Source organism: Primulina eburnea, chromosome 3 (genome assembly GCF_022965805.1).
Source record: "Primulina eburnea isolate SZY01 chromosome 3, ASM2296580v1, whole genome shotgun sequence".
Taxonomy (NCBI): Eukaryota; Viridiplantae; Streptophyta; class Magnoliopsida; order Lamiales; family Gesneriaceae; genus Primulina; species Primulina eburnea.
In genome coordinates, this window is record NC_133103.1 from 3,855,983 (window position 1) to 3,867,609 (window position 11,627).

At 33.7% G+C, this 11,627-nt stretch overlaps 2 protein-coding genes across 2 annotated transcripts; one reads left to right on the forward strand and one right to left on the reverse strand.

The window, feature by feature from the left end:
* The first annotated feature begins 4,480 nt into the window (after nucleotides 1-4,480).
* On the forward strand, nucleotides 4,481-6,208 carry LOC140828652 (uncharacterized). Its single transcript, XM_073191585.1, has one exon. The coding sequence runs from the start codon at nucleotides 4,481-4,483 to the stop codon at nucleotides 6,206-6,208; it is 1,728 nt and encodes a 575-aa protein (XP_073047686.1).
* Nucleotides 6,209-7,181: 973 nt separating this feature from the next.
* On the reverse strand, nucleotides 7,182-11,093 carry LOC140825472 (PHD finger protein ALFIN-LIKE 4-like). Its single transcript, XM_073187270.1, has 5 exons — nucleotides 10,834-11,093; nucleotides 10,589-10,621; nucleotides 9,474-9,702; nucleotides 8,632-8,767; nucleotides 7,182-7,687 (listed from the first exon to the last, which is right to left on the reverse strand). The coding sequence occupies exons 1-5, from the start codon at nucleotides 10,928-10,930 to the stop codon at nucleotides 7,442-7,444; spliced, it is 741 nt and encodes a 246-aa protein (XP_073043371.1). The 5' UTR covers nucleotides 10,931-11,093; the 3' UTR covers nucleotides 7,182-7,441.
* Nucleotides 11,094-11,627: the final 534 nt, after the last annotated feature.

Sequence of the window (11,627 nt, forward strand, 5' to 3'; positions counted from 1 at the left end):
TAATAATAATTAACTAATTACATAAAAGGAAGACAAAGTGTCATTAGAATACAATTTTAATGGGAACAATAGAGGAAATTCACAATTCAACTGTGAATTTGATGTCAGTGTAAATATTAAAGTAAATAATTAAATTTAAAAATAAAAACATATTAATGATTATTATTAAATGAATAGATGGAAAAAACAAAAAAACTAAATATGTAATTATGATAGTGATTTTATATGAATTTGATGTCAATGTAAATATTAAAGTATTTAATTTTAAATTTAAAAATAAAAATATATTAATGATTATTATTAAAAGAATATATGAAAAAGAAAATATGTAGTAATTAATTTTAAATTTTAAAATAAAATATATTAATGATTATTATAAAATGAATAGATGAAAAACAAACAAAAAAATAAACATGTATTTATGATAGTAATTTTTTGTGAATTTGATGTCAATGTAAATATTAAAGTAATTAATTTTAAATTTAAAAATAAAAATGTATTAATGAAATGATTATTATTAAAAGAATATATGAAAAAGAAAACATGTATTAATGATTATTATTAAATGAAAGTAAAGATATTTAATTAAATTATTATTAAATGAAGGTAAGGATATTTATATAAATTCACATTCATATATTTAGATTAGTATATATATATAAATATAGATTAAACATCGACATATAAATTTATAATTTCTTATTTTCTGTTTTGTTAAATTAAATTTTTTTTTGTATTATTTGTAAAAAAACTAAAATTATGAAAAATATAATTAATACATAAATTGTAAAAATAAGTTCGAAACCTCTGTTAGCATAATTTTTGTTATTATTTATTTTAATGAAAGAATGTATAACACTATTACTATTATTTGTAAGGTATTTTCACAAAATCAATTAATTTTATAAATAATATTATTACATATTGTTTCGAATTATTAGTTGTTGAATAAATACTTTGATATTATTTGTAGTCATTCCATGAAAGTGAGTGAAAGAGTAATAAATAATAATCAGTCAATGGATTAATAATTAACTAATTACATAAAAGGAAGAAAAAATATCATTAGAGTACAATTTTAATGAAGATAATAGAAGAAATTCACAATTCAATCCGTATATTTATATAGATATAGATATAGATTATAACATTATGATAGTGATTTTTTGTGAATTAGTATAGATTAACAATTCATTTAAATTTTTAACATTATGATAGTGATTTTTTGTGAATTTGATGTCAATGTAAATATTAAAGTAAATAATTTTAAAATTAACAATAAAAATATATTAATGATTATTGTTAAATGAGTAGATGAAAAAATAAATAACCATGTATTTATTTATAATAGTGATTTTTTTGAAAAAGTGAGTGAAAGAGTAATAAATAATAATTAGTCAATGGATTAATAATAATAATTTAAAATTTTAACATTATGATAGTGATTTTTTGTGAATTTGATGTCAATGTAAATATTTAAGTAAATAATTTTAAAATTAACAATAAAAATATATTAATGATTATTGTTAAATGAGTAGATGAAAAAATAAATAACCATGTATTTATTTATAATAGTGATTTTTTTGAAAAGTGAGTGAAAGAGTAATAAATAATAATTAGTCAATGGATTAATAATAATAATTAACTAATTACATAAAAGGAAGACAAAGTGTCATTAGAATACAATTTTAATGGGGACAATAGAGGAAATTCACAATTCAATCCATATATTTATATAGATATAGATAAATAAATTTCATAACAGTGAATCAAAGGAGTGATCCAATTGGATTAGGTTAGTCAACTTTTTGTTAGTTATCCAGCCAGCCCTGCTAACAAAGGTGTGGTTGGTCATCCATTGCTGTACTACAAATGATTGGCAAAAACTTGTGTGAGACGGTCTCACGGGTCGTATTTGTGAGACGGATCTCTTATTTGGATCATCCATGAAAAATATTACTTTTTATGCTAAGAGTATTATTTTTTATTATTAATATGGGTAGGGTTGACCCGTCTCACAGATTATGATCCGTGAGACGGTCTCACATGAGACTCACTCCAAATGATTTTAGCTTGTATTTGGACGAAAGAATTTGGAGTTATGAATTTTAAATAATTTGATTGTTTGTATGAATTTATGTTGGGATGATTTTAAATCTATCATTTGTTAATTCAGATATATGTAATTATAATAATGATGAATTTGAATATCTTTTAAGATGGACGTTCAAATCTTACCTCAAATCAAATTATTCAAAATCCTCTTATTCAAACCCAATCTCATTGAATACTGATAGTTTTTGACAAATGTTCACTCGTTTGAGTCTGATTTGGACCAAATTTAGACAGAGAACTGAATTGGTGTCGACCAAGCCCCGCCCATTGACCCTATAACGTAAATACAGACAGATATTTGATAATTGTTTATGACAAAAATTAAAATGTGCAGTTACTGTGTACTTAATATTTAACTGAGAACACTGATTTATGAAAAAGGGCCAAAAGCAGGCTTCTTTTTAATAGTGGAGCACTTGAATAAAAGTTGGTGGAAAATGTTGCAAAATCCACACGAAATTCCAAACCTTAGATTGTGGCTTTTTTGAGTTACACACCCATATTTGTTTCAATATAAATAAAATTTATTAATTATGAATTTGCCTTATTGGCTATATATTTTGGGAATTTAGTTATTTAATCTTTATTTGATTTATATTTTGATGTATCATCTGTCTATGCTTAGCACCATGTGTTACATGGACTATTTAATTTTTGAGTAGATCTCTTGTGAGACGATCTCACGGATCTTTATCTATGAGACAGTCTCAACCCTACTTATATTTGCAACAAAAAGTAATATTCTTAATATAAAAAAATAATATTTTTTCGTGGATGACTCAAATAAGAGATACATCTCACAAAATACGATCCGTGAGACCATCTCACACATGTTTATGCCTTAATTTTTAAGCAGTGTTATATGTATAGACCATATATCAATATCATAGGTCAAAATAAAGTATGTGGCCGGGATTGTCTTTCGAACAAGCCATTTGAATTCAAAGAGAGAGTTATGTCCCAACCGTCCTTATAGGTAACGTTTGGTTGGGGTGATTGAGTAGGATAGATAATTTTATCCTACTCTATCCGACGTTTGGTTGGAGTGATTATTTAACCAAGTCAATCCCTCCTATGAATGATTAGGTTATATTAGGTAGGTTAAAATAATACCTCCTCACCCCCTAGGATTATTTATCTCACTCTTAATACCTCCTATTTTTCCAATTTTACCCTTCTCCTAAATTCAAACTCACCACCACTTCCCGCCTAAAATCAAACTTACCACCACTTCCCGCCACCGACTGCCGCCTCAACAACCGCCGCCGACCGACCGCCGACGGACAACCAACCGCGACCGAGCACCGGCCGACAGGCGATGGACCGCCGGCCGACAGCTGTTTAGCGACGGTTTGTAAAAAACCGTCGCAAATAGCGACGGTTTTTTTTCAAACGGTCGCTAAATGTCAAATTTTTTAGTAACTAAAATAATTCAAAACCAGATCGGCGACGGTTTCTCAAAAACCGTCGCTAATAGCGACGGTTTTTAAAATCCGTCGCTAATTTTCCGGAAACTGCCCTTTTCCAGCAGACCATTTCCGACCGGCCGCCGCCGTCGCGAAGGGTAAGGGCAATTTCGTCTTTTCATCCAAAAATTCAAAATTATCCTACACTTAAAAATCTTACCGAACATAATATTATTTTACACCATATATTACAATCCTACCAAAATCATTTTTTTTTTTATCATTTACGTACTAATCATTAGTTTATCTTATCCTTCCAACCAAACGCAGCCATATGCTACTAATGTTACAAGAGATTGAAAAAAGAAAAAGAAAAAAAAAGACATCCCTTTCACTTTTCTTTTGGGAAAGTTGATTGTCCAAAGGTGTGCGTGCATTGAAGTTTGAGGTTGAGAAAGGGGTTATGGAGCAGGCGAGAGCATCAATATGTTTTACGAATTAGAATTGAGCTTATTTAAATTTTGATATCGAACACAAAATATTCGACTAGTTTGCACGTAAAAGATTAATTTGTATTAGCATGAATTTAGTATTACTAAAGATTAATCATTCTAAAAACAAATCAAACCACCTCAAAAATTTATAAATCGACTGGGTCTATTTGGAATCGCTGCAAGGTGATGTAGCCTCTCTGACACTGCTTAGAACATCTGTAAAGCCAATCGTGATAAAGCAATTATAATCATTCAAAATATATGTCAATTACTTGTCTATGTTGGGGGGAAAACATGTACCCAAATTTCATTTCTCGCAAAAAGAATTGGCTTTAATCTTTAATTTATCGTTCATTGTCCGACTTTAAATATCACTTGTGTAACAGCCAACCAAAAACGTATAAGATTTACGCAAATTTCAATCTGCTTAAATTCTGTACCAAATACCAAAAAATATCCCATACCATGGAAGCCGGAGACTCGCCGCAGCTTTGGTCTCCACCAACTACCCTCTTCATCCCTGTCCGCCGCCGCCACGGCCACATATCTCCAATCCTTAATCCGGAGGCTCTAATCTTAACCATCCCAATACTTGTTTTACTCATCGCCTTCCTCATACTCCCTCCATTTCTCTCATGCACTAACCACCAAATTCTTAAGCCCATTTCTTTTCAAAAAGGCTGGGATTCTATTAACACATTTTTGGTGTCAACTGCTGTACTTTGCGGTGTTTTTGCCAAAAGAAATGATGAAAAATCATCCTCCCCCGATGCTGATGGACAAAAGAATTTAGATGCTGGTACAAATGTTTCAGATGACAATATAAGAAAATCCATTGCAAGTTCTAAATGGTTGGATTTTCTCGATAAGTCAGAGTATGATAAGATGAGAAACAGCAGGTCTTATCCCGATCTAAGACATGAATCGTTGTGGGGTTGTGAGAGTAATGAATTTAATTTTTTTGATGATTTTGAGGTTAATTTTCACCGGCAGCCAGAAAAACGCTACCACAGGCGGAGCCAAAAGGTAGAGAAAGAAGATGTTGCAGAGCCAGCTCCTCTGCCTCAGCCTGTACAGAGGAGACGATCTGTTCATAGGGGCAGAAATAACGATGAAAACAAATCCCCACTTCCTCCTCCACTGCCGCCTCCTGAACCAGAGTTTATTCCTGTAGCTGAAAGGACTGAAAGGATTCAAAGGGAAAAGAGTGGCACCACGAAAGAAATTGCTACAGCCACAGCTTCACTCCAATATGGTACTCAGACGCAGAGAACGAAAAAAGTGAAACGCAGAGATATTTATGAAAGCGCCGCTGAGGATTCGCTTCCACCTTCCACAATAGCCCCACCATCAACTCCGCCACCTCCGCCTCCTCCTCCACCGTCTAAAGGTTTCCAAAGCCTTTTAAAGAAAAGCAGCAAAAGCAAACGCGTGCATTCTGTTTCCACCACTGCCAAGCCACCTCCGCCACCTCCTCCTCCACCGCCCAACTCAATTTTCGCTAATATCTTCAAAACTGGAAGTAAAAGTAAGCGTTCACAGCTTTTCTCAGCATCCTCTCATCCGCCTCCACCACCGCCATACCCACCTTACTCTATTTTCAATAATATATTCAGCATGGGCAGTAAGAGTCAGCGATGCCAAATTCCATCAGCTTCCTCCCAGCCGCTTCCGCCGCAACCTTCACCTCAAACATCTTCAATACTCATTTCTTCATTTGAGAATCTAACCAAAACCCGGAGATTCAAGAATTCTGACTCCCCTGCTCCACCTCTTCCACCACCAGAAATCCGCCCTGTCAACACAGGAAAGCCCCCAAAACCCCCAAAACAAAGCACTTCTCACAACGAAAATGACATAATTGTGGCACCATCACCGCTGATCCCCGTGCCATCACCACCAACTCCGCCACCATTCAGAATGCCAGAAATAAACTTTGTCCCAAAGGGAGATTTTGCGAGGAAGGGAAGCACAAACAGCTCCCAGGGAAGCTCCCCGAAACTTGATGTTGATGTCATGTTGATTGAATCAGAAAGTGGACAATCAATCAGGCCTTCAGTTTCTTGCCCGAGTCCAGATGTGAACATGAAGGCTGACACTTTCATTTCCAGGCTCAGGGATGGTTGGAGGCTGGAGAAGTTGAATTCCATAAATGAAAGACAGAACTCGGTCTCCACATCGAGCCGGCTATAATGTTGGTGGTTAGGAACATTCATCATCTTTTCATTTTTCCCCAAGCAATTTAGAAATTCGACTAAGATTTTCGATGAAACCGTACCAGTTTCTACTACAGATTATATGGATCGATCGTGCGACCTATATCTCACGTAGAGAATTCTATGATTTAATCAGATGAATTTCACATACTGTAGTATAATTATGTGATGTAATATCCATCAGCAACCTTATGCATGGCCAATGTCATAATACAAATGCACTTCATATCTCCAGTTTGAATCAAACACGTTAAAATCGTACTACCGATGTGTATCGAATGGGATATCCAGACCAGCCTAAAATGCTCAGAGTGAATTATTCGAATTCAAGTTCTGTCCCGTGTAAACTGGGTTTGGATACAGAACTGTTAGATTCTTAATGAGCATCAGAGATTGAAAAACAATTATGTTTATGTTATGGAAAACAAATTTGAATTTGGATCCTTCACCAGCCACAAAATTAGACCCCGATGAAGTTGGATTCGAATTAAATCCACCTAATTGACAGCCAAGGACTATTATTCAAAACGAGACGGTCTAGGCAAAACAGCAACTAGAACCAAGTTTTCTTCCTCTGAAAACTCAGCAGCAGACAAAACAAACCCTGGCCTTGTAAATAATAGATTAGTTTTGCATATGAATCACCTGAGCCCACTCGAATATCATTTGATTTGTATTGTTTAAAATCTTAGAAATATATTTAAATATTAAACGATCTCACGAATTCAAAGTGTTACTTGTGGGTCAATAAATTATTTCGAACTAAACAAATCAACACAAATTAGAACTCCAATTTGAGCCAAATTCAAAGCCTTTTTATTTTTTTTAAGTTTTGAGATAGCTAAACAAATCCGAGCATTAAGCTTATAAAGGAAAATATAAGTAATATTTGACTCAATTTCATCGCACGCTTGTAATGCATAAACCAAGCAGAGGTTCCTAATTTTCTATGGAGATTTAAGCTTAAGCACAAATGGATCACATTCCTGCCAGTAGGACCTTGAATCAAGTAACTATAAATGAACATTTTCAGCATGCCTGAATTAGTCACTAAGTATGATTATAGAAAAACATCCGAAATAAACGAGACTAAAGACCAGTGAAATAAACACATAAACACAAGATCAAGTTTCAAGACTAACTACATGGTCAGCTATGTCCATGAAAGATATAACGAAAAGGAAGGCAAACCATGCTTGCCTTGACATTGCTAAGGGTGTGGTCTCTTGTTGCTGCACGACGGGCATTTGTACCGCTTGATGTGCTCAGCCTTCGCAGGAGTGATCTTAACACACTTTCCATGGAACCATCTCTCACATAGATCACATAAGATCCAAAATTGGTCTGAGGAATAGTTTTCGCCACATGCTCCACACAAGGTTTCACCATGTTCATCATCGTCTTCTTCATCAAATCCCTCATCCTCATCCTTAACTTGGGCTTTGGAGATCTGGCCCTGAGATTCAGAAAATGAATAAATAAATGAAGTTTCACAAATGACTAACTACTTGAAGAAAGTATTAGAAGTATAAAACTGATTGACTATCGAAAAATAAATTAAATTGTAGATATGCAATAAAAATGAAACTAATGAATTCGATGCCGAAAGGTTGTTGCTATTTTCCAATATAGCGCAAATAAAGTTTGATCAGACAAGGTTTCAAAAGAGAGCTAACACAAAAAGTAGACCAATTCTTTGTCATCATTTAAGAATGATACCCAAATTCTTTATCAACATAAACTAGCGGAACATCGTGATAGAGCAAATACTGCAGTATAATAAAATTTCCACATAAGAGCAACTTATATGATTAGAAGTTCACAACTTGGATCTTAAACATAAAGATAGCTTGTGATACACTCAGGAAAATACAGATATTATTGTTGAAAGCAAAAGTAAAATCATAATAAAACAATATTGTGGCTCAAAAGGCACCGACTCTTTGGATGGATATGGAGTACAAGGATTCCTTCCATTTTTGCCAACTGTTGTAAATTTGGATCTTTTGTTAAAATGACCTAATGGAATCTTTGAAACTTTAAAAAAATATATATAGTCAAAATTAGAAGGTTGGTCTCTCATATTGACAAGAGGTGTTCTAGATCCCGTAGAGTTGCATTTTGGAAAGAGGACAAAGTACATGAACAAATTTAATGCCATCCTCTACTTGTAATCAAAACTTGAAACAAATTAAGTTGGTATCCATATTGAGACATTATCTTGCATATCAATGAAAATTAGGTTGGCTGGCCTATACACCAATTCAGCATAGACCATAGTCTATTTAGTGATTGACCATACTTAAACTCATAATAAATGGGTATCATAAATCTTGAGAAGGTAGAATGTAAAATGTATGAGCATTGTCATCGTTTTGATAAACCGGAAATTTCTTTTACCGCTTTGGAGTTTGACTTAAATTTACTGCCACTGTGATTTGAAACGGATGATTTGTCCTTTGCTTGCTTCTGTGCAGCTCCATTCACATCTTCAAATATTGTTGGGAGATCATTTATCATATTGAACAGGCGTTTCCTATATCCCAATAAAAACGAATGAAGCTAATAGTAAAGTAAACAAAATGAAAAATCGCTTCCTTTATAATTCACAATTTTAAGATCCCCCGTCCTCCTAATAATGCCAAAAGGTAACGAGTTAGACTGGGAGGGAAATATACCATTGTTATGACAGAATCTTGGAAGCAACAAACCAAAGAGTCGCTCAGTGACACAGTTTCAGATAAAGCATTCAACAACGCTCAGTCATGTGGAAGATCTATTGTTGCATAAATGGCGGTTAAACTTTACATCAGGAACCAAAATTGGATACAAATTTTTGGTAACACAAGCAATTCCCTAGGAAACCTGACTTAGAAAGATGGAGTAGAAAAGTGAAAAACAAATGCAACACAGAACAGATAATGTTTAAATTATGCCAAAACATATATCTATAGCATCGCCCAAAATAAATTTTTGGGAAGAAGAAATCAGAAAGTGAACAAACAATGCAACACAGAACAGATAATGTTTAAATTATGACAAAACCGTAACATGGAGATCATCATGCCTAAGAAATATGGCTGTGCAAAAGTAAATCCAAAAAATGTTCAGATGAAGCAACTGTGCAAAACAAAGTGAGCGAAGTTTTTTGGCTAAAAGACATCCCATGAGATATCAAAACCAAATAATAAAAAACAACTTAACGATCTTCCATGAAGTTCACTACTCAAAAGGAAGCATACCTGTCAGCTCTATCAAATCCAAATCTAGCACCAAAATAGAAGGCAACAGAAAGTAGCCATGCGTCACTGTGTACAGCGACAAGGGCCAACCAATCTTTTTCTTGCATCCCGTCTCGGGCAAAGTTAATGCCTAAAGCAGGCTCCGGAAGCTCGGGTGGAACCTCCTCAGCAGGTAAATTAACTTCCCACTGCCCATTAGGAAATCCATAAAGGCAAAGATTTTCCTTTTCTGAAAATTTTCATGTGACAGCAGAGTATCATTTGATAAAGAAATCAAACACTTTAAAAGATACGCATTTTTCATTGAAAAATTTATGTAACATATTAATTCTCTCCTCTATTTAAAAAATAATCATACACTAGTCAGTAAAGATAAGCCTTCAGCAGGCTACATATGTAACCAAAACATGGAAGGGGAGGGGAATAAACAGTCTTAAGCATATATTGAAAGAATGCTACTTATCAAGGAGAACATCGAATGACGTAAGTAGCCTGAATAGGCAGTTTCTTTATGTTACCCCCATCAAAACAACAGTAAGTTATAAAAAGTTGAGCAAAACAAATTTATCAAAATCTCTAGTTCAAATATACAAGTCAAATTTGGTAAACTGGATTCCTGTATTGCCTAGAGATTAAGCATGAAACTTGGTCCCTTCTGTTTTACTAAGGATTGAACATTCAAATCTTAAGTATATTGAAAGCAACAATTACAAATAAAGAAGATATATGCTCAAACTAAATGGTAAATGCATGATCGTGTGCAAGTACTAATATGAATATTTCAGACAATCTAATTTGAAATATATGGATGCACAGAACAATTCCAGTCTCCAGGGAGATGCTCAGAGAAATACTATTTGCATACTATAACCATATCCAAGAGTCAAGTACACGTGCACGCACACAAAACAATATCACTTACATGAAACATTGTGATTGACTTCACTAAAATTCATGCAGTGCGATAATAAAGCAGGAAACAAAATCCTATGACATGCAGTGGACACAAGGAAAACTGAAAAAAAAAACTTAATTAAAGAAATAACATTCCACACAAATAACATTGGCGGATAAATCACAGCATTAAGAAAGCTGAAAAATGAAAAACAACTCACCGGGATCGCACTGTTTATAGAATTCTGCAAAGTCTGGAAAACGAAAAACAAACAAAAAAATTAAAAACAAAAACAATGTATCAGCTGTAATAAAAAATCGAACACGCGGAGACCGCAAAGCCCGGAGAAAACACAAGCAAATAGAAAAATCACCCAAACTACACGAGCTGCACGATTCGGTTAAACATATCGACACAGAAAATTCTCAAACATTCAAAATTTAAAGACGGAAGTAAGGAGTATACCAGTGGTGAGAGCTTTAATCAAGGCATTGCGCCTTCCCTTTAGATCATTGAAAACTTCTTCCACCGTGCGCAGATCATTGAGAGAACTTCCATCCATGCTTTATTCTCCGCCGTACACACAAAATCACGCCCGAATGTGTGTTTTCTCCAGCGATGTTTTTCAAATAAACGTACAATGGCTACGGCGAGCGAGGATAAAAAAATTAAAGGGGGAAAATTAGGGGTACGTTTGGACTCATGCTGTCCATTTTTGGGGTGGGCTTTATGGAGCCAAGGGAACCAAAATTTCGTGCCTTTTCTTGTAGGTTACTTACGTGGAATATAAATAAAATACATAAATACAATATGTACGGACCCCACTTCCCATCTTAAGTAAGTTATCAATTATTATTTGATTTGATTTGATTTGATTATAATTCCTTTATGTTAAAAATAAAATCTTCAACAATGTAAAGATATTATTACCTTAATCAGATCAGAGATATTAATTAGAGTTTATATATATGTAGACATACTTTTTAATTACCCTACAAATGTTTAAATGCATTATTATATAGCAAATGTGGTACAACTAGTGTAATTGATGAAATCCCATTTATGGTTAATCTCAAGCTGAGCTTTATAAAGTTTGATTCGAGCTTTCAACCACCAGAGCAATTAACAAATTTGAACTTAAACCATACAAATCAAATGTTATTCAAGTGTTAAGATCACATCACGTACGATAATTGAACTTACAATAAATCATTAGTATCGAACGCATTACCCTTATAACCAAAAACTATGTATCGTTA